The following is a 25,256-nucleotide window of genomic DNA, read 5'->3' on the forward strand; positions in this document are numbered from 1 at the left end:
GCCTTTATATATATATATATATATATATATAAATATATATATATATGAAGCAAAACAACCTAGAAACGTAATAAATTCAACTGTGTATCTTAACAACCCTTTAACCGATACCTATCAAGATCTATTTCAGTTAATGGTTTTAGTTTCCACCTTCTTTTTCCTCAGTTCCTTACCTGATGGAGTGGGGGAATGAGAAAAGGGGATTAGAGGAGACAGTGATTAAAATTTAACAGAGAAGTGTCGAGGGGAAGGGAAAAGGAGATAGGATTAAAATGAAGAATTACTTAATTTTGGAATCTCAAGTATTTTTTCTTCTTTTATTTCTCTGTTCTATTCGTGTGGTGTGATTGATAGGATAGGCTTATGAACAAGAATGATATTAATAAACAATAAAGACATATAACAATACCATACATATATACATATATATATATATATATATATATATATATATATATATATATATATATATATATATATATATATGTGGATGAATTATACACATATATATATATATATATATATATATATATATATATAATATAAATATAATAGCATTAAACTGTTCTTCTTCGTTTAATATTAAGTTACAATAACCTTTTAATATCAAATTCACTTTCTACTCTGGAAATAATATATTTTCATATATGTTATGAGAAGGAATTTTTTAGTTGATAATAATAAGTTCTAAATCAGTCCTCAGGCTCGAAACCACGGAAGACAAGAACTCAGACCACAGTGACGCGCATTAAACCACACGGCCATCACAGTGATGTGATAAAAATTTATATAGTATATACATATATATATATATATATATATATATATATATATATATTATATATATGATCATTCTTTATATGTATATATACATACATACAAGGTTATTACACACACACACACATATACACATATATATATATATATATATATATATACATATATATATATATTATATATATATATATATATATATATATATTTATACATAATCTTTCAGTCAGGGAATTTTTCACTGAAACGGGTAGTGGGCCTAAAGTTCCCTTATATAAATACTTTAATTTATTCATAGGGATCTCACGAACTTCAGTAACTGATCAATGCTATCAGGTAAGTCAAATATAGTTTTTATGTTGCTTTATTCTGAAACGAGAAAAGTGAGAAAGAGTGTCTATACGCAACGGTCTTAAAAGCAAAGATTGCTTTTTAAGAGAATATTTTCCACAATTATCTTCTTTTATCTTTTTTTTTATTTCAGTAAAGAGACGAAAAATGAATTTTACATTAGGAAACAAAGTTTCTTTTTAAGTGTACAGGATTCTTTTCAGAGTGTACACCCTCCCTTTTAAAGTGTACAACTTCCCTTTTAAAGTGTACAACCTGCCTTTTATTCTGGGTATATGTACTTGTTATTATACTCTTTATTTACTATTTAATCAGTATCCTTTGAGAGGGCCATTGTTCCAACTGCTAAGAGTGTACAACCTCCCTTTTAAAGTACACAACCTGCCTTTCAAAGTACACAACCTCACTTTTAAAGTGTACCAACTCCCTTTAAAGTGTACAACCTCCATTTTAAAGTGTACAAACTCCCTTTTAAAGAGCACCACTTCCCTCGTAAAGTGTACAACGTCCATTTTAAAGTGTACAACCTACCTTTTAAATATACAAATATCATTTTAAAGTCTACAACCTGCCTTTCCAAGTACACACACAACCTCACTTTTAAAGTGTATCAACTCCCTTTTGAGTGTACAACCTCCATTTTAAAGTGTACAAGCTCCCTTTTAAAGAGTACCACCTCCCTTGTAAAGTGTACAACCTCCCTTTAAATATACAAATTTCATTTCAAGAGTACAACGTCCTTTTTAAAGTGCAGAACTTTCCTTTTAAAGTGTATAGCCTCCCTTTTTAATTTACAAATTTCGTTTTAAAGTGTACCACCTCCCTTGTAAAGTCTACAACCTCCCTTTTAAATGCACAACTTTCATTTTAAAGTGCACAACCTCCCATTATAGTTAATAACATCTAATTTAAAGTTTGCAACCGCCCTTTTAGAGCGTACCCTCTCCTTTTTTAATATACTTCCCTTTTAAAGTGTACAACCTCCATTTTAAAGTGTACAACATTCCTTTTATAATGTACAAACTCCCTTTTACAATGTACAACCTCCCTTTTAAAGTGTACAACCTCCATTTTAAAGTGTACAACATTCCTTTTACAATGTACAACCTCCCTCTTAAAGTGTAAACCTTCCTTGAACTGGCAATGTGAAGACTACAAATGCTGGGACATAAATAATGTAGAAATATTAAAAATAATGTATTTTTAAATCACACATAACTATGGAAAATTGCTATCAAGACCAGTTTTTTCACAAAAAATTTCACATCAAGTCAATTTCTAAACTGACAAATATATTTGAATATGAAATATTAATGGGAATGATAAGGCTTATCTTCTTTCTCTCATATGACCGAGCTTCTATACACAGACCTAAAATGCAACGTTCATTTTACGCCAAAACCACCGTCGACTTTCAAGTTTATTTCTGAATTACCAGACATATTTGAATATGAAATATTTATAGGAATGATAAAGCCCATTCTTTCTCTCATATGACATCCACTGTACACCTCTTATACACAGACCTAAAATGCAACGTTCATTTCATGCCATAACCACTGTAAAATTTAATTCCAAAAGAGCATCATTTTTACATCATTTTTTATATTTCATTCCTGAAACCGGGAAAAAAGATGAAATGACTCGATTTCGGGAAAAAAGTGGTGGAAACGATATTCGGATTCCTACTTGCGTAATTGTAAGGAATTAATTCTGCAAAATCTTAATTTCTTTTCGCAGAAATGCGCGAGGTGAGAAATTAAGCCACCGAGTGAACGTAAGAATTATATTTTTATACCGGAAGATAAGAAAAATTTTTCGAACAGAATAAGATAAGAGATTAGATTTATTTGAGCAAAATACTAATGCTTTCGTTTTTACCGTGGTAATAGTTGTAAGAAAAATTTTCCAGCCACTACCTCAGCGAAAATAATGGCTGTATACGCTAGAGAGAGAGAGAGAGAGAGAGAGAGTATAGGGTGACCGCAAAACAGGGACATATATTAAGAGTAAATTTCAATGAATATAGTCAGAGAGGGTCAGTCGCTGTGACACAATGAGAGAGAGAGAGAGGAGAGAGAGAGAGAGAAGAGAGAGAGAGGTGACAAGCAAAAAAAAAAAAAAACAATGAATTTACGAGTCAAATTCACGAAAATAATCAGGCAGTCAGTAAGTACGCGCGTGTGTGTGTGTGTGTGTGTGTGTGTGTGTGTGTGTGTGTGAGAGAGAGAGAGAGAGAGAGAGAGAGAGAGAGAGAGAGAGAGAGAGAGAGTCAGCGTCGAGGTCTTTATCAGGGCGTCGAAGACCCAGATAATCGGCAGCTTAAAGCCGCGTCTCACGTCGAGGAAAGTGATAAAAAAACTCCGTCGCGTCAAAGTCGACGAAATTCCGTCGGCAAAGACTCGTAAAAGGTAATGATTTCGCTCGGTGGAGGACGGGTGCAAAATGGGAGAGTGGTCAAGTCGTCCCTTCACGGATTGGTCAAGTCATCCTTTCATAGTGTGGTCAGTTCGTCCCTTCGTGGAGTGATCATTTCGTCCCCTCGTGGTGTGGTCAGGTCGTCCCTTCACCGATTGATCAGGTCGCCCTTTTGTGGAGTGGTCAATTCGTCATTTCATGGAGTGGTCGATTTGTCCCTTTGTGGAGTGATCAATTCGTCCCTTCGTGGTGTGGTCAAGTCGTCCCTTCACGGATTGGTCAATTAGTCCCTTCGTGGTGTGGTCAATTAGTCCCTTCATGAAGTGGTCAAGTCGTCGCTTCATGGAGTAGTCAATTCGTCCTCTCAAGAAATGGTCAATTCATCCCTTCAAGAAATGGTCAATTTGTCCTTTCATGGAATGGCCAAGTCGTCCCTTTGTGGAGTGGTCATTTCGTCTCCTCGAGAAATGGTCAATTCGTCCTTCCAATGACTGGTCAATTCGTCCCCTATGTGGAGTGGTCATTTCGTCCCCTTAAGAAGTGGTCAAATCATCCTTTCAATGACTGGTCAATTCATCCCTTTGTGGAGTGGCCAATTCGTCCCCTAAAGAAATGGTGAAGTCATCCTTTCAATGACTGGTTAATTTGTCCCCTTTGTGGAGTGGTCATTTCATCCCCCAAGAAATGGTCAATTTGTTCCCTCAAGAAATGGTAAATTCATCCCTACAAGAAATGGTCAAGTCGTCCCTTCGTGGAGTGGTCAATTCGTCCCCTCACGAAATAGCCAATTTGTCCCATCATGGAATGGTCAAGTCGTCCCTTCGTGGAGTAGTCAATTCGCCCCTCATGAAATAGTCAATTCGTCCCATCATGGAATGGTCACGTCGTCCCTTCGTGAAGTAGTCAATTCGTCCTCTCAAGGATTGGTAAATTCGTCCCTTCACAGAACGGTCACTTCACCCCCTTTAAATATATGTATATATATATATATATATATATATATATATATATATATATATATATATATATATATATATAAACACCAAATAACGACGTATCACTGTACTAAACATCCACTTGAGTCACTCATTACTTCATAATTTATTTAAAGTGTGTTTTGCATATTCAATTGTATGTTTGCATAGCGCTTTCACTTTTTTGCTAAAACGGAATTCCAACTTTAAATACATTTACCCTGATTCGCGCAAGAAGCCAAACATTTGTTTTAGCAAGAAGGGACATAAAATAAATTTCAGTAATTGTGACTCAACAGAGAGAGAGAGAGAGAGAGAGAGAGAGAGAGAGAGAGAGAGAGAAGGATATATATTCAAGAGTAAAATTCACGATAATAATTGTTGCTGGAACTTGATGTAAGAGAGAGAGAGAGAGAGAGAGAGAGTACTCAGGGTGCCATGAAAAAAAAGAAATATATATATCATGCAATTCCATATCGAAAATAATAATTACTGAAACTGACAGAAATAACTCAGACCTTCAACAAATAGGAATAGTCCCTGAGAGAGAGAGAGAGAGAGAGAGAGAGAGAGAGAGAGAGAGATACAAAATAAGAACTCCAAATTCTCTAAAATAATAATTCCTGCACCTGATGGAAATAATTCTGATTTCTACAATTAGAACACTCATTTGAAGAGAGATCCAGAGAAACGTTAAAATAAAAGGACACATACATCCAAGAGTCAAATTCTCGAAAACAATAATTCCTGAAACGGATGGAAATAATTCCGAATTTCTACAATTAGGAACACTCCCTTTTAACTGATTGCAATCCAAACAAACGTTAAACGTAAAGCGATTACGAAGACGAAACGACCCTCTTTTCTGCTCACCAAAACAGCTGCTGTTAAAGTCATAATGTCCGCTTACTGGGTAAAAGTGTTTGAAATAAGTGCTTCTATTTTCATGGCATTTCCTCCTTTCTTTACTCTTGACGAATGAATGTTCTTTTCCCGTTAGTATGTTTATTGTTATTATTATTACTATTATTATTATTATTATTATTATTATTATTATTACATAAGACTTGATGATGCAATCGTTTGATATATATATATATGTGTGTGTGTGTGTGTGTGTGTGTGTGTGTGTGTGTGTGTGTGTGTGTGCACATATTCATTTCCGAATTGACCACGCATCATCAACTCTGATGAAATATCGAGCCGGAAATTAAGACTAAAAACCGTTTGTAATACAAAATACAACACAAAAAACATGATACGATAACCATTTCACCATATCCTGAATCACTCAAGTGATTTATTTGCTCATACATTATAAAAGCAAATGTTTATGGAAATTTTATATACATATTATATATATGTATTATAGACACACACACACACACACACACACACACACACACATATATATATATATATATATATATATATATATATATATATATATATATATATATATATATATATATATATAAGCTAAAAGCAAATCAGAATTTCAAATTAGTGGCTTTCAGATCAAAGAAAACATAATCACTTTAGAAGCTATCAAAAATAAGGTCTGGTATATCCTATATCTATTTTTGGTTCCAACTGCCCCATTTATATAATGAATGTGATTCATCATGTTTTTAATGGTGTAAAATCCCCACGACATCTTTGTATTGCTTCTTTTTGTTGTTTTACAATGTTGTCGGCAATAATGAATAAAATTTCGCTGCAAAAACCAACCACACCAGTTCTTTTGTTTTCCTTCTCGAAAAATTCCCCCTCCCCAAAAGAAATACTGTCACACACTCAAAAACATTAACAAACATGTCACAGAATAAGTTAATATCAATTCTAACAGACCTATGAATAATGATGAATGAAACTAACGACCAGTTTAGAAAAATTTTAAAAAGTCCAAAACATTCCGAAAACTGAATATTGTCACAGATAGTTAATAAACGTCAATAAACATCGTGTATGCTAATAATTATAATCCTAACAACCTTATGAATAAATGATGAATGATGAAGGTAAAACTAACTAATAATAAAATAGCATGAGCAAATGGTTAATGGAAAAAAAAAAGTTTTACTCACCAAAATATGAGAAGCTCTTGTCTTGATTTTTGTTTTTGTATATTAGTTAGTTGCACTGACCCACAGACAGGCAGAAATCATTGACAAGGAGTTTTTTTTTTTTTTTTTTTTTTGGGGGGAGGCTTTCAATGTCGAAAAGACGACGCCACATTTTGCATTTGTAATAGGTCCACCTGATAGAAGAAAGACCAGGGCATGCCGTGGTCCGCTGGAAGTCCATAGCATCACAAAGTCTGGAAATCTCAAGGGCGCTGGAAATCACAGACATCTTTCCACTCTGTGCCTTCCGTTTTGTTTAAGGTGAGAAACATCCAGCCTGCCTCCCATCCGCAAGAGCTTTCCTGAGCCAATCACAGGTGTTACAAGCACAACATCCTCTTTAAAATGACGAAAACCTTTGATATGATAATGAGGACTGGAATGCTGCTTGCGGTAATATTTTAATTCAGACTGACATCCATCCAGTCAAGGTACAATTCGTACAGTAGCCTGATGCCGAGGTGAGACTTCAAATATTGACGGTTCACGTTTACTTTTGTTGATCATTATTATTATTAATAATTATCATTATTCAGAAGATGAACCTTATTCCCTTGGAACAAGCCCACCACAGGGCCACTGACTTGAAATTCCAGCTTCCGAAGAATATTAGGGTGTCCATTCGACAGATGTAACAGAAGGTGAAGGGAAATACAGAAAGAGATCAGTTATTAGAAAAACAGATAAATTAACAAATTAATAAAAAAATAAAAATGTACGTAAAATATTAAAACACGAGGTGAATTGTTTTAGGGTAGTAATTCAATGACTGGAACAAACTGGCTGAAGTTGCATGGCTCAGGGGAATACTTAAATACCCCCATGTTGTTACCCTGGGGTTGAAGTTCTTGCCCCACAAGTCCTGTACTGTAGTTCATCCCTCAAACATCTTTTCAAGAGCATCTTGGAACACTGTTGCAGTTACTGCATGAATTGGAGAGGATGGTAACCTTGCAAACTTGTTTCATTAACCTTGAAGGTATCAGAGTAGCTCCATGTCTACCCCATCTTGCTTTCCTCGGCCTTAGATAGATAGAATATAAGATTTACGCCAAAGGCCAAGCCCTGGAATCTATGAGGTCATTCAGCACTGAAAGAAAACTGACAGTAGAAAGGTCCGATTCAATTGTCAAGAGAGGGTGGAATGGAAGATGGGAGAAAGAGAATATGAACGGAGGTACAGTAAAATGAATGAAAGGAGTTGCAGCTAAGGGCCGAAGGAACGCTGCAAAGACCCTTAAGTAATGCCTACAGTGTACCGCATGAGGTGCACTGACGGCACTAACCCCCTACGGGATCTCCGGCCTTAGATCGCTTCTACTTGATGAGTTCCTTGCTAACATTCATTTGGGGGCATGCTATTGGCAAGTTTCATTCCCCCATTGACCAGTATGCCTTGGAGATGACATTAATCCCCTCATCCCCGTCAACCTGAAAAAGAAACACTCTTTCTTGCAGTTGCCAAAGGACAGACCATCTTGGCGGAGCATTTTTCTTAGTACCGGGCCTCCTAACAAGGCTTTGGTAGGACAGACCAAGTTTTTTTTTTTTTTTTTGCCTTTTGGGTACATTAGCAGCCCATGTTTCTAATCTGAAAACTGCTTTTCTCCTTTTTCCTGCTGTGTCTCAATAATAATAATAATAATACCGAGTACTGAAGGCTCTCACGCGGCCACAACAAAAGAACTGGCCACCGAATTTGGATGGTCCAGCGCTCGGCGCATAACATAATAATCGTTGCAACGGCTCACCCGAAACCCTGTGCTCAGACTGGCAAATTCGTCTCATAGCGTATACCGTTCTTCTCGACGAGAGAAATTCCTTGTAATGCCTCTCCAGAAACATGGTTCGTAATCAGAGACCTTAGGCGAAACACGCTTTGCTTTAAAACCAATTTTCGACCGCAATGGAAAGCTAGAGGCTGACGGGACGCTGCAAAGAACCTTAAGTAATGCCTACGGGGCAAAGTAATCGAGGGACTGAAGAACATATTTCCAGTGGAATTATTTTCCTTCTCGTTCTCCTTCCTTTATCTCTCGTATTCGTTGTGTTTATGAAGTTTAGTTTTGATTTTAAAAATGTCTTGTATAATCTTAAGTTCATATTTGGCAGCATTCCTCATAACAAATTTTCTCACGAGTTAAACTGTTAAATTTCCAAATTGGAATTTGGTTAGTGACGATTTGACCAACAATCTCTTTCTGAAACTTCTTGACGATTAGCTTTGATAAAAAAAAATTGCTTATATAATCTTATGTCCATATTCGGCAACATTCCTGACAACAGATTATCTCAGGAGTTAAATCCCCAAACTGGAAGCTGGTTAGTGACATTTGACCAAAAAACTCTTTCTGCAATTTCATGACGAATTCGCACCCCTGGAAGAGCTTCTTCCATAATCTAGGCTGTGAACTCAATAGACAGCGACGCCCAAAAGCTCCCTCCCACCCTCTCTCCATCCCTTTCCGTTGATACACTGCTATTATTGTTATTTTGTCCGCTATTATCACGAGCATAAGCCAAAATGGGTCCTATAAACCGCCCCACGAATCTTTGTACAGGTTTGCGACCGTCGTTTAAGACCGTCGTAACCTCTCGTTGACTGTCGTATATCTCCGGGAGCCGATCATCAGAAGGCGGTAGTGGATAGGACACAGCCCTTTAATAATCCCTTGGGCTGCCTTTGTAGTGAATTAAACTATCCGTAACAATTCCCCGTAGGCGTTAAATGCCAGATATGAGGGGGAACGGTTAAGCTGTATCTATTCTACGCATTTATATGGAGGGCGGAACTTCCACTTAAATTTTGGGTTGGACGAGAGAGAGAGAGATACGCCGACTTTTCAGTATCTCCTTTAAAGTGAATTTCATTTCGCTCTTCCAGTTCTTGAGGAAAACGTCGACAATGACAGGAATGGAATGGAATATAGAATTTTGGCTCAAAGGCCAAGCGCTGGGACCTACGAGGTCATTCAGCGCTGAAAGGGAAATTGGAAATAGAAAGGTTTGAAAGGTGACAACAGGAGGAAAAAACCTCGCAGTTGCACTATGAAATAATTGTTAGGAGATGGTGGAAAGTAAGATGGAGGAAAGAGGATATAAACGGAGGTACTTTAAAAGGAACTAATTGAATTGAATATGGAATTTAGGCCAAAGGCCAAGCACTGGGACCTATGGGGTCACTGAGATCTGAAAGGGAAATTGACAGTAGAAAGGTTTGAAAGGTGTAACAGGAGAGAGTGGAAAGTAAGATGGAGGAAAGAGGATATAAACGGAGGTACAGTAAAAGGAATTGAATTGAATATGGAATTTAGGCCAAAGGCCAAGCACTGGGACCTATGAGGTCATTCAGATCTGAAAGGGAAATTGACAGTAGAAAGGTTTGAAAGGTGTAACAGGAGAGAGTGGAAAGTAAGATGGAGGAAAGAGAATACGAACGGAGGTACAGTCAAAGGAATGGAAAGGGTTGCATTTGGGTCTTAAGGAAGGGACGTTGCAAAGAACCTTATTAAGTAATGCCTACAGTGCACTGTATGAGGTGCACTGACGGCACTAACACCCCCGCCCCCACGGAATTGACAATGATAATTAGACGTTTTATCTTTTTCTCTTATATAAAAGCTTACGATTTTTCCGAATTTCATTTTTCATATTTCAAAATATTAACTAGTATTACCAATATTATATTATTCATTAAACTCTCATAATAGTATGAGTCACTGAAATGGTTTTTATGTATATTTCTCATTTATATTTATACTTAAACCACAAGATCACCATTATTATTATTATTATTATTATTATTATTATTATTATTATTCAGAAGATGAACCCTATTCGTATGGAACACTCCCACCACAGGGGCCACTGGCTTGAAATTTAAGCTTCCTAAAAATATCATGGTGTTCATTACGAAGAAGTAAGAGGAAGTAAAGGGAAATACAGAAAGAAAAGACGCCACTCATTAAAAAGGAAAATATATATTAACACATTCATAAACAGATAAATATTAAATGGTATTTTCACATATTTCAGCACAAGAAACTGATGTCAACCTGAAAGATTTAGGGAATTTCTTCACTAAAAGTTCCTGCATGGGAGACCATAATATAAAACCCTAAATAACGTATTCAAACCCCATGACAAACATTTGTCCTTCTCTAAAGGGGCATGCATCCTTTTCGTACCACAAAAGGGATTATGCCCTGCCTGCTTCTCTCTCTCTCTCTCTCTCTCTCTCTCTCTCTCTCTCTCTCTCTCTCATACCTCAAAAACTGTTTAAATTTATTTGTCATCTCTATCTAATTCTTAAGATGATTTAAATTCTCTAAATCTCTCTCTCTCTCTCTCTCTCTCTCTCTCTCTCTCTCTCTCTCTCTCTCTCAGTATCTTTTCTCTCTCACAAAGTTAATTCCACCCATCAGTCAAATAGGCTACCAAAGACGACCAGAGAGCCTGAACACGTATGGCTTAGAAACACGACGACTGCGAGGACAACTCATAGAAACATACAAAATACTGAAAGGCATAACAAAAGTAGACAGTAACCTCTTCACATTAAACGAAAACCAGACGAGAAATAATGGAAGGAAAGTAGAACTGAAGAGATACAACACATCTCATTGGGAGAACTTCTTCACATACACGATATGTGACACATGGAATAAACTGCCACCAGAAGTTGTCAACAGCAACAGTGTGGAAGAGTTTAGAAGAAAGCTAGACAAAATCATTAGAACACTGTGAATGAACAGTAAAATCTGCTCCTAGAGATAAGTGAGCACATGACATCCTAAGCCTTGTAACTTCTTGTAACTCTCTCTCTCTCTCTCTCTCTCTCTCACATGCAGGTATGTCAAAAACTGTCCTCGATAAATAAAATTCTTAAGAATATTTAGTTTGGACAAAGGTTTCTCTCTCTCTCTCTCTCATACCTCAAAAACTTTTTGAAATTGGAACTGCCATCGATAAATTCTTAAGATTATCTAGTTTACGAAAATCTCTCTCTCCCCGCATACGTCAGAAACTGTCCTCGATAAGTTCTTAAGAATATTTAGTTTAGACAAAAGTTTCTCTCTCTCTCTCCCCCTCTCTCTCCGCAGATACCTCAAAAACCGTTTAAAAGTGGGATTGTCCTTGATAAATTCTTAGATTATTTAGTTCAGAAAAGGGACTCTCTCTCTCTCTCTCTCTCTCTCTCTCTCTCTCTCTCTCTCTCTCTCTCTCTCTCTCTCTGTGGAGTCACAATTACTGATTACCTGATTATTTTTGTGAATTTGACTCTTCAACATATGACTTTTTATTCTTGCTTGTGACCTTAAATACTCTCTCTCTCTCTAAACTGTTAATATGGAGCCTGTCATTACCACTGTGCTCTGTGAGATAAGGTATGTATTGATAAAAAGATTAATTTGTAAAATCATTTATAATCTCTCTCTCTCTCTCTCTCTCTCTCTAAACTGTTAATATGGAGATTGTCATAAGCATTGTGCCCTGTGAGATAAGCTATGTGTTGATACCAAGCTAAATTTGTAAAATCATTTATAATCTCCCCTCTCTCTCTCTCTAAACTGTTAATATGGAGCTTGCCATAAGCATTGTGCCCTGTGAGATACGCTATGTGCTGATAACAAGCTAAATTTGTAAAATCATTTATAATCTCTCTCTCGCAAACATACAGCTAGCTGAGGCTGTGCCACAAGAATAATCGGCTTTATCACCCACTTTTGACAAGATCATCGGCGCGCGAAAGATGTCGAATTATTTTTTCATGTCCCCTAATCGCCTTTCGGGATACAGTCACTAAACTCTCGGCACATATATTTTCTTGTCTATTTTGGACACTCCTTATTCTCAGGAGCCTTATCCATTGAGGGTGTCTAGTTTTCCTCAGTGGTTATATAATGAAGCGTTGACTAGACTCAGTTCTGATCGACTTCGGCGATGGAGCGAACACAAGTATAAGGGGAAGGCGTTACGAATGAAGAAGGCGACAGTATCGAGATGTACGTGAATAGACTGACTTTGTATATCTGGGCATGGGAACGGAATATTTAAATAAAGTAATATACCTGTATCTATTTACATATCAGTCTATCTATCTATCTATACATACATACGTAAACACACACACATATATACATATATATATATGTATGTATGTATTTGATCTTACGTATTCTTCCTATCATATATGTACACATTTACATACATCCTATATATATAATGTATATATCCATATATCCATCCATCATATATACATACATACATACATACACACATATATATATATATATATATATATATATATATATATATATATATGTGTGTGTGTGTGTGTTCAATGTGTGTGTGTCCCTCAAAAATTATGGCAATTTTTATCTGTAACATTTTGTTTCCACAGCCATTTCTCTCTCAGTCTTCACCCGCTCAATAATCATTCTTTCTTTAGCCTTAACTTTCTTTTCATCCACTTCCCTCTACTCTTTCTACTTGTCTTCGATAGATTCACCCACCTCTCTCTCTCTCTCTCTCTCTTATGAAAGGAGAACTTCCTAATTAGAGTGTATAACTGGGATATGAAAGTGTCGTAAAAATATTCTCGCTTTAAAATAAAATAATGAAGAAGAAGGGATAGACTTCAAAACTTGCCCACTAAGAGCACGTTTGCGAAATATGAGGCACTTATCATCAAGCCTCGTATTATGGTAGGTCTTTATAAGAATGGACTTCGCAACTCGCATTAACCACGTCTAACCTTATCAAGGCGAGCAATTATTATTATTATTATTATTATTATTATTATTATTATTATTATTATTATTATTATTATTATTATTATTATTCAGAAGATGAACCTCTATTCATATGGAAGAAGTCTACAGGACCATTGCCTGAAATTCAAGCTTCCAAAGATTATGGTGTTCTGAATTTGAAAGAAGTAGCAGAAGTAATATTATTATTATTATAATGTAATTATTCAGAAGATGAACCTCTATTCATATAGAACAAACTTATTACTCATTTCAAGCTGCCAAAGAATATTATGGTGTTCATTTAAATTATGTGTAATATTATTATGTATTATTGTGTGTGTGTGTGTGTTATTATTATTATTATTCAGAAGATGAACCTCTATTCATATAGAACAAGCTCACTGCTGGGGCCACTCACTTGAAATTCAAGCTGCCAAAGAATGTTATGGTGTTCATTTGAAAGAAGTAACAAAAGATATTTTATCATTATTATTATTATTATTATTATTATTATTATTATTATTATTATTATTATTATTCAGAAGATGAACCATATTCATATGGAACAAGCCCCCCACATGGGCCACCGACTTGAGAGATCTCACTTATCAAAAAGGAAAAATAAATTAATAATTAGATGAAAACGTCTCAAGCCATATTTAACAAAGAGATTATCCCAAAGACCTTACCTGCCTCGCGTAGAGACTGGAATGACCTCATCTTTTCTCATTCCTAGTACCTGATAGATTCTCCTCCAAAGCCCTTTTAAGCCTTTACAGGCTTTACAAAGGGCTTGGGGCCTTTCCCCCTGGATGTAAAACCTTTGTTGTTATGGGACTCAAAGGTATCAGGAAAGGAGTTATGGTGTAGGTGGGTTTTTAAGAATATGCAAATGAGGATGAAATATGAATAATGTAAGAATAGAATTGGTGTTTTAGGATAGAATAGAATACAATAGAACAGAATAGAGAATTTGGGCCAAACGCCAAGCGCTGGGACTTATCATGAAGACATTCAGCGCTAAAACGGAAATTGAGAGTGAAGAAGGCTTGACAGGTGTAACAGGAGGAGAACCTTTTGCAGAAGCACTGCGAAACTATTTTTAGGAGAGGGTGGTAAGTAAGATGGAAGAAAGCGAATACAAACGGAGGTATAGTAAAAGGAATGAAAGAGGTTGCAGCTAGGGGCCTAAGGAAGGGACGCTGCAAAGAACCTTAAAAGTAATGCCTACAGTGAGCAGCATGAGGTGCACTGGCCTCACTGCCTCCCTACGGAGGAATTGGTTTTTCGGAAATATGCAAAAAAAAAATAACCTCAGAAAAATTAAGGCAGTCAATCTAAGGAGTCTGAGATGGATTTGCCACTCAGAAATGAATAAAGTATCACTTTACTATGACAAAGTAATTGCAAACGATTATGAAGACATTATTATACAATGCACGGAAAACGATGAATAGGTGGTTGAGTATATACAAGATAAATGGTACAGTTAAATTCTATATCCGCCTGATTCAAATATCATTGTCACTAGAATCATATAAAATGGAACCTGACAACCACAATAAAACAGTATTTTCTTACATCAAACATTATTGTCACTTTAAATTACAACCACAATAAATTAGTCATTTTCCTACTCACGTCAAAAGTTACTGTCATTTTAAATTACAACCACAATAAATAAGTCATTTTCCTACTCACATCAAATATTGGTGGCACTTTAAATATGCAAACACAATAAATTAGAAATTTTTTTACTCACATAAAAAATTAGCGGCACTTTATATATACGGCAAAAATATATTAGTAATTTCCTTACTCACATCAAATATCATTGTCACTTGAAATATGCAACCACAATAAATTAGTAATTTTCTTGCAACGTTTCAGAGACTTCCAAATTACCTTTTGTTTGATTCTGACCCCATCTGGTATGCAATCACAGAACTGAAAGTCGGTACCTTAAGGATATTTAATTTTGTTTTCAGCTACAAAGGTATCAAAGGGGAAACTTCTCTTTTGGTTGTGATAAGACCCGAGGGGGCGTCGTATGCAGGAAGCCTTGTTATGCGAGGGAGTTAGCTGAGAGAGGCGAGAGAGAGAGAAGAGAGAGAGGAACTCCTTACGTTTTGAGGGTTAATTTCAACATGGTAATACAATCTTATGGATTGTCAGTAAGACAACTCAAACCAACATTATGATACGGGAGAGAGAGAAACCAGAGATTATGATAGAGGGGAGAGAGAGAGAGAGAGAGAGAGAGGAACTTAGGTTTTGAAGTTAATTTCAACATGGTAGTACAATCTTATGGATTATCAGAAAACGAACGTTCAAACCAAATTTATGATAGAGGGGAGAGAGAGAGAGAGAGAGAGAGGGCAGAACTTACGTTTTGAAGTTAATTTCAACATGGGAATACAATCTTATGAATTGTCAGTAAACGAACACTCAAACCAACATTATCATATAGGGGATGGAGAGAGAGAGAGAGAGAGAGAAGGAACTTACGTTTTGAAGTTAATTTCAACATGGTAATACAATCTTATGGATTGTCAGTAAACGAACGTTCAAACCAACATTATGATATAGGGGATGGAGGAGAGAGAGTACAAATTGTTTTGAAGTGAATTTCAAAATGGTAACAAAATATTATTGATTGTCAGTAAACATATATTTCACCCCAATATTCTCATATGCAGAGAGAGAACAACTAACACGCTTAAAATGAAATTCAAAATGGTAATAAAATCTTATGGATTGTCGGTGAACGTATGTTCAGACCAACATTGTCATATCAGAGAGAGAGAGAGATTAAGAATAACGTTAGGTGAAAGAATATAGGGTAGAGATCAGAATACCAACAAGTATGCAAAAAGTCTGAATGAGAACGATTTGCATATCAAATCGAAATAATATCTAAATAAAAACAATTTAAAAAAGTCTGATAAAACAAAATCCAAGTGACTTAGAATAACAAAGTAGTCCAAAATATAGCATTTCAGTATCGCAAGATTTCAGAGAGCAATTTAATTTTAGTGTTAGCCCCTAATATTAGATTAGGATAAGAATTTAATTTTTTTTTTTTTTGTTTTCCTTTGCCTTGCCTCAGAATTATGTTTTTTTTTTATTTTTTTGTAAAAGAAAATTATTGAGATGGCTATTTTCTGTCCGTCTTCACTTTTTCGTCGCCCTCAGATCTTGAAAACTACTGGGGCTAGAGGGCTGCAAATTGGTACGTTCATCATCCAAACTCCAATCATCAAACATAACAAATTGCAGCCCTCTAGCCTCAGTAGTTTTCATTTTATTTAAGATTAAAGTTAACCATGATCGTGCGTATGGCGCCGCTATAAGTACCAACAACACAGGCCATCACCGGGCCGTGGGGGAAAGTTTCATTGGCCGCGTCTGAGAGCTTCATGGGCCGTGGTTGAGAGTTTTATACAGCGTTATACGCTGTACAGAAAACTCGATTTCGCCGAAGAAAGTTCGGCGCATTTCTTACTTGTTTTATTCATCATAAGTGGAACTCCTTTGCAGTTCACAATGCCATATTATGCCAAATTTTCTGTCAATTTTTGTGCCCCTCATAAAAACTACGACTTTGACAAATGATCTTTTATTTCCTACAAAGTACAATGCTTTATATTTTGTCTGTTCATCTTTGTATCGATGAAAGAAAGTGTCTACTCAAGAAAAAGAGATACCACCAACAAGATTTTACTCATCTCTCTCTCTCTCTCTCTCTCTCTTTTATTGTTCTTCTCTTTCCGTACTAATGACAAGGATTCTCTTTTATCAGTCTATCATTGTATCAATGAAAGGAAATGTCTACTCAAAAAAAGAAAACAAAAAACACCAAACAGGATGTTATCTATAAACAGATCTCTCTCTCTCTCTCTCTCTCTCTCTCTCTCTCTCTCTCTCTCCTTTTCCTCACGAACTGATGCCCCAACTCTTCCAAAAGTGACCAGCGAGATCGTGAAAGGAATTGTCTACTTAAAACTAGATGCTACCAAACAAGATTTTACTCCTCTCTCTCTCTCTCTCCTTTTCCTCCCGAACTAATGCCCCAACTCTTCCAAAAGCGACCAGCGAGATCGAGAAAACTCTAAAAAGCAATTTAGTGTCATTTGTCCGTTTCCTCAAAGCTCTTTGCGCGGGACGCTTTCTCGCGCGGCTTTCGACACGATTAAGTGTGATTTATGGAACGCCCCCTGGCGCCGCGGAAATTCATTGTTCTCACGTGGAAAAAAAATAATTCATTAATCAGGCTCTATTACAAGTGGTTCTCTCTCTCTCTCTCTCTCTCTCTCTCTCTCTCTCTCTCTCTTGTTATCACCTCTGAGAATAGGGATACAGGTAATAGTGTAGGTAGAGTCAAGTGATACCGATAACAATGTAGATTCAAGAATCAATGAATACTGGCAACATTGCTGAGTCAAGGACTACTGGCAACAATGTAGAGTCAAGGTCTGCTGGCAACAATGTAGAGTCAAGGTCTGCTGGCAACAGTGCAGTCAAGGATGCTGGCAACAGTGTAGAATCAAGGGATACAAACAAGAAATACTGGCAACATCATGTATCAATGACTGCTGGCAACAGTGTACAATCACGGGATACTGGCAACAATGTAGACTCAAGAATCAAGGAATACTGGCAATAGCCCACAATCAAGGGATGCTGGCAACAATGCAGAATCAAGCGATACTGGCAACAATGTAAAATCAAGGGATACTGGCAACAGTGACTTTGGCAACATTGTAGAATCAGAGAATACTGGCAAAAATGCAGAATCAAGGAATACCGGCAATACTGGCAACAGTATAGAATCAAGGAATACTGGCAACAATGCAGAATCAAGGGATACTGGCAACAATGCAGAATCAAGAAATACAGGCAACAGTGTAGAATCAAAGGATACTGGCAACAATGCAGAATCAATGGATACTGGCATCGATGCAGAGTCAAAGACTACTGGCAACATTGTGGAATCAAAGAATACTGACAACATTGTAAAATCAAGGGATACCGGCAACACTGCGGAATCAAAGACTACTGGCAACAATGCAGAATCAGCGAATACTGACAACAATGAAGAATCAAGGACTACTGGCAACAACGCAGACTCAAGGACTACTGGCAACAATGCAGAATCAAGGGATACTGGCAACAATGCAGATTCAGAATGCTGTAAATTATATTACACTGGTATGCAAATGTTCAAACATATCTATAAAACTACTTTAACAGAACTGGCTTACATTTAAAATTAAAACCTGTTGGAGAATAACCAGTGTTAAATTGCAGTTGCCAGCTCGGAATTACTAACTTTCAAATACTTTTTTTATATATATTTTTTAGAAATGTCTTTTTTTTTAAAGTTACATTTTGTTTACTACACCATTTATATATGAAAGAGGGGAGGGAACGTTCCCTTTGCAAGCTGATAAAAGAGTCTCCCTTGCTCCATAGTTTTTGGTGGGCTCCCCGAATTATTAGGAAAAAATACGGAGAGTGCTTTTATTGGTTATATGTTGGTATGTATGCATGTATGTATGTGCATAGATAAAACGTGTATATATATATATATATATATATATATATATATGTATAATATATATATATATATATATATATATATATATATATATATATATATATATATATATATATATATATATATATTATATCAGTTGTTTTAATCATAGAGAAATTTCCTAGAGAGTTTCAATCTGGGCATTATATAGAACAAACTTTGAAAGAAACTTTTGGAGAGAGAGAGAGAGAGAGAGGAGAGAGAGAGAGAGAGAGAGAGAGAGCTTCAATCTGGGCATTATTATGGAACAAACTGAAGAGGAGAGAGAGAGAGAGAGAGAGAGAGAGAGGTTCAGCCCAATTAATTTCATAACCATCGATCTACCAACGGGAAACTCGGTTGGGAGAAGAGAGAAATGAGTCTCCCAACACGAAAATAAATAACACCGTTGATAAGCTGTTTAATCCATTTATTTTCTCTGAAAGAGACGTTGTATTTGCTATGACCTAAATTGAGAAAACGGACGTCATATGCACAAAATCGCTTTGGGCAGATTTTGACCATTTTTGGCTGATTATCTTCTCAGTGTTTCATTCTTCTTGGACCTTTAAATGTTGAATTTTCATTTCCTTTACACTGCAGGCGATGTTTCGCAATAATCCAATGAACAGAGAATTAAAAGAAAGAGTAACAATGAAACTGCTATTTTTGTCTGACTGGCCTTCATTCTTCTTGGACTTTTCAATGCGTCACTTTCGTCGCCGTTATATTGTTGGTGATGTTTCGCAATAATTAAAAGGAAAAAAAGTAAGGCATGAAATAGAGACGACGAAATAATACAGAATTCAAGTTTAAGTGACCTATTTCAAGTGGTCTCTTTTGCAACGATCACAGTGGATTCAGGTGCAATTGTTGGTGAAGAATGACGCTTATCACTTTGTATTACGTAGGAAATAACTAAATTGCCCTGTTACTTCTTCCTAATCTTCTTCTTCTTCTTTTAACGTGCTTTTATTCCATTTTTGTATGGGGTAAGCACGATGCCTTCTTTGAAGGACTTTTGATTTAGCTTTGAGGGTGAACCTGTTCTCGATCTTGCCTTCCTACGTATGTTCATGTATCATACCCGACCAACGCCCTTTCTTCCCAGCGAAGTTATTGCGCGGGTATGGCGAGGAAGTTCGAGACGTGTGAGATGTTTGTTATGTTTTTTTAGAAGGTGTTGTAGTGGCTTTGTTTTTGTGTGTATTTAGTCTGTAACATCCATTTTTGCTTGCAAACCCTATCCGTTGATTATGGGATGTCTACACGGATAGCAAAGTGTCTGCCTCTCCTGACCAGTCGGCTGCGGGTTTTGAACCCGCGCCACAGTTCTAGGAGTCAGAAGCTGCTGCTGTAACCATCCACCTACCTGTTACTTCTTCTAATGAACACCATAATATTCTTTGGACTTGAATGTCAGTGGCCCCTGGTGTTGATAATAATAATAATAATAATAATAATAATAATAATAATAATAATAATAATAATAATAATAATAATAATATGCCCATAGATGTCATTGTTACGTATCAGCGTGGTCGTATGCTGTTATGCATGATACATAATATGTCATTATTATTATTATTATTATTATTATTATTATTATTATTGTTATTGTTGTTGCTAAATAAAAAGGCTGCAATTTGCGAATTGATTTTATACCGAGTTTTCTCAATTCTTCTAATAATTCGCTTTTCCTGTACATCGATATTAGTCAATAATTGTCCAATGTTCGTATTTCGAAGGATGAAACAGCGTATTCCTTACAGCAGACATTCTTAATTTTACAGCATTACAGCAGGTTACTGAAATATGGTATGTAAATCCGTAGATTTTCCTGATGGTATTTTCGGTGGTATTCCAGATAGACGTCAGAAAAAGAAAAAAGAAATACCACCGGAAATGCCATCAGGAAAATCTACGGACTTACATCCCATGTTTCAGTAACCTGCTGCAATACTTTAAAATAAAGAATTTCTGCTGTAAGAAATACGCTGTTTCATCCATCGAAAACTACGTACAGTAGACAATTAATGACTGTGCAGGAAAATCAATATTAAGAAGAGAAAAACTCGGAAAAATCAATTCGAATTTTATTCAACCGATAACTTGCCTCAGAGGTCTTCTTCAGAATATTAATTATTATTATTATTATTGTGTGTTAGAAGATGAACCTATTCATATGGAACAACTCAGGGACCTGCGACTTGAAATTCAAGCTTCCAAAAATATTAAGGTGTTCATTAGGAAGAAGTTGTTCATTAGAAAGAAGTAACAGAAGGTAATGAGAAATACAGAAGGGAAGAAAGAAGAAGTCACTTATTAAAAAGAAAAAAATAATTAAAAGATTAACAGATAAAAATGCAACTAAATTATTAAAATATGTATGTATGTATGTATGTAAGCATTATGAGTTATAGGTTGCTCATCAAAACATCGTCTGATACTGATTTTATCTGTGACCTCTGATCCTGATTTTATCTCTGACCTCTGATACTGATTTTAATCTGTGACCTCTGATCCTGATTTTATCTCTGACCTCTGATACTGATTTTATCTGTGACCTTTGATACTGATTTTATCCGTGACCTTAGATACTGATTTTATCCGTGACCCCTGATACTGATTTTATCTGTGACCTCTGATAGTGATTTTATGTGTGATTTCTGATACTGATTTTATCTGTGACCTCTGATACTGATTTTATCCGTGACCTTTGATACTGGTTTTATCTGTGACCTCTGGTACTGATTTTATGTGTGATTTCTGATACTGATTTTATCTCTGACCTCTGATACTGATTTTATCGGTGACCTTTGATACTGATTTTATCCGTGACCTCTGATACTGATGTTATTTCTGACCTCTGATCCTGATTTTATCTCTGACCTCTGATACTGATTTTATCCGTGACCTTAGATATTGATTTTATCTGTGACCTCTGATACTGATTTTATCTGTGACCTCTGATACTGATTTTATGTGTGATTTCTGATACTGATTTTATCCGTGACCTTTGTTACTGATTTTATCTGTGACCTCTGATACCAATTTTATGTGTGATTTCTGATACTGATTTTACCTCTGACCTCTGATACTGATTTTATCCGTGACCTCTGATACTAATGTTATTTCTGACCTCTGATACTGATTTTATCTCTGACCTCTGATACTGATTTTATCCGTGACCTCTGATACTGATTTTATCCGTGACCTCTGATACTGATTTTATTTGTGACCTCTGATACTGATTTTTCCGTGACCTCTGATAATGATTTTATCTGTAACCTCTGATACTGATTTTACCTCTGACCTCTGATAATGATTTTATCCGTGACCTCTGATACTGATTTTACCTGTGACCTCTGATAATGATTTTATCCGTGACCTCTGATAATGATTTTATCCGTGACCTCTGATACTGATTTTATCCGTGACCTCTGATCCTGATTTTATCCGTGACCTCTGATCCTCATTTCACCTGTGCCCTGCCATGCTTAAAACCACGTAGAGTGGATAGCAGCAGATACGGGCAACGGAATGGCATACTATGCACTTCGTAATTAAAATCAAATCTAATTACTCACGTGGTTCTGTCTAACCTCAAGCGTCAGGGATGAAACGACGTTCATAGCAATTTACTAATTAAAAATTTAATAAATGAGGGCGGAGTATTATACGTTACCCGTTTGCCCCAAGCAATGGTTTGACAAATACCATTGTTCATTTGACGGAAGGGAGATTTATTTTGGCTATAATGAGCGCTCGCAGAATACTCTTTTAATTTCATTCGTGTTTTTGATTTGCGAATATATTTGAGGATTGATGCTGCCGTTATTTGCAACCTATTATCACAGGAAGTTTAAAGGTTGATATTGAGATAAAATGGAGAATATTTTTCTTCAGGGGTTTTACAGTATATGTTCTGTTCAATTTCAATGTTTTATTTTTTTTTATTTTCAACTCTTCTTATTTTTTTGTCTATTATAACTTCAAAGATTTATCGACCTTGTAGGGTTATTCCTCATTTTGAAAAGAGATCCTTACACTCACAATAAAAGAAAGATTCCAAAAAAAAGAGAGTAATGAGTAGGAATAAAGATTTACAGATTTTCATTTTAATCATTAAAACATCTATGGGCAAAATACAACGTAGACATGTACTAGCAACTGACTCACATCATAAAATCTGAATAATAAAAAGGAAAGATGATAAAATGGAAAGGGATGATAAGTCAAAGCAAAACTTACAGGTTATAATGACTAAAATAAAATAAAAACAAGTAAAAAATGCGCAGAAGTTTCTGCGGAGCAATCGAATTTTCTGTACATCGTATAATTAAGGCCACCGAAAATAGATCTATCTTTCGGTGGTCTCGGTATAATGCTGTATGAGCTGCGGTCCAAGAAGCTTTAACCACGGCCCGGTGGTGGCCTGTCCTATATCATTGCCAAACGCATTTTTATGGCCAACTTTAACCTTAAATAAGATAAAAATACTGAGGCTAGAGGGCTGCAATTTGGTATGTTTGACGATCGGATGTTGGATGATCAATATACCAATTTGCAGCCCTCTAGCCTCAGTAGATTTTAAGATATGGTGGCGAACAGAAAAAGTGCGGACGGACAGACAAAGCCAGCACAATAGTTTTCTTTTACAGAAAACAAAAAACACAAATTATTGGATTTAATTTACTCTTTGTGAGGAAATAATTAAATCTAGCAAATAAGCTAAAGTTACAGTATTTCGTATCTATTGCAAGAAGTTAACTCTGTAATGTTGCGAGGATTCATATAGGTGTCTGGCAAGCGTTTAAATATAATAAATACCTTATAAGGATAATATAATCTTGCCAATCGAATACCGACATAAAAAAAGTGGCACCTGTCAAACTCTTATCTGTTAATGGCCAAAGGGTTGCTTTTATTGCCACAGTAGTAGTGAGGGATTGAACAAAAATACTAGATTTCTAATTTCACAGCTTATATCTCACGGTTTTCATTTGTAATATTTTGCACTTCATTACATATTAATAATCCATCATACCAGTCATAATCAGTGAAAATGATGTTTTCACTGTGTCAGTCATTTGTGACAGAGTACGAATGCCGATTTTCATACGTACTAGAAAAAAATATGAAAGCAGCAAAACATTAAAAATTGAAATCTAGCCATGAGAAAAAACGACACTGTATTATGAAAGTAACGAATTACTAATTTTTATACGTACTCGAATGGAAAAAATATGAAAGCAAATGAATATTAAAAATTAAATGTAAATATAAGAAAAAAAATTATACTACGAAAGCAACAAAATATTAAAAACGATAATTTAGCTATGAGAAAAATAGACTGTTTACCTAAGTGCTCACATGAGGCTTATGCTATCTTTAGCGCTTTCAGAGAAAATCACGTCTGCCAGTACTGACGGTAAAAAAAAAATAATTCAGTGGAAAAGAAAACATGCAATATGATGAATAATGAATAAAAACAAGTAAAAAATGCGCCGAAGACTCTTCGGCGCAATCGAGTTTTCTGCACAGCCGCTACAGCGTATAGTCAAGGCCACCGAAAATAGATTTATCTTTCGTTGGTCTCGGTAAAATGCTATATGAGCTGCGGCCACGAAATTTTATCGATGGCCTGGTGGTGGCCTGGCCTATATCATTGCCAGAAGCACGATTATGGCTAACTTTAATCTTAAATAAAATAAAAACTACTGAGGCTAGAGGGCTGCAATTTGGTATGTTTGATGACTGGAGGGTGGATGATCAATATAGCAATTTGCAGCCCTCTAGCCTCAGAAGTTTTTAAGACCTGAGGGCGGACAGAGAAAGTGCGGACGGACAGACAAATAGCCATCTCAATAGTTTTCCTTTACAGAAAACTAAAAAGGCTTCAGAAATAACGGATTGTAAAAAGATGAAGATCTATTCCGCCGTTGTTGATTACGAGAGAACAATCAGCAAGTATTGCATCAACACCCAAGAGTGACAGACTGTAAATGAGATATTACTGGAGTACTTGTTAGGTGGTTTCGGCATCAGTTTCTCTCTCTCTCTTTCTCTCTCTCTCTCTCTCTTTAGTATTCTATTTTATTGTCAGTGGTCCGTTGAAAGTTAATGAACTGTTATTATCTTTAGTTTTCTGGCTTCAAATTCTTGGCTCTCTCTCTCTCTCTTGTTGACTTTGTTCTTTCTCTCTCACTTTTTCTTTCTCACTTGTCTATCGTTTTTTCACTCTCTTGTCTATGTCTTGTTTACTTTGAGAGAGAGA

The 25,256-nt window shown here is 36.0% G+C and overlaps 1 protein-coding gene across 1 annotated transcript in view; it reads left to right on the forward strand.

The window, feature by feature from the left end:
* Nucleotides 1–17,815: 17,815 nt before the first annotated feature.
* Nucleotides 17,816–25,256, forward strand: part of LOC136851046 (processed variable antigen-like) — a 166,174-nt gene continuing 158,733 nt past the window's right edge. Inside the window, exons 1-2 of the mRNA XM_067125015.1 lie at nt 17,816–17,898; nt 18,065–18,609. Of these exons, the coding sequence (XP_066981116.1) occupies nt 17,816–17,898; nt 18,065–18,609 (628 nt within the window). The remainder of the gene's footprint in view (nt 17,899–18,064; nt 18,610–25,256) is intronic.

Source organism: Macrobrachium rosenbergii, chromosome 23 (genome assembly GCF_040412425.1).
Source record: "Macrobrachium rosenbergii isolate ZJJX-2024 chromosome 23, ASM4041242v1, whole genome shotgun sequence".
NCBI lineage: Eukaryota > Metazoa > Arthropoda > Malacostraca > Decapoda > Palaemonidae > Macrobrachium > Macrobrachium rosenbergii.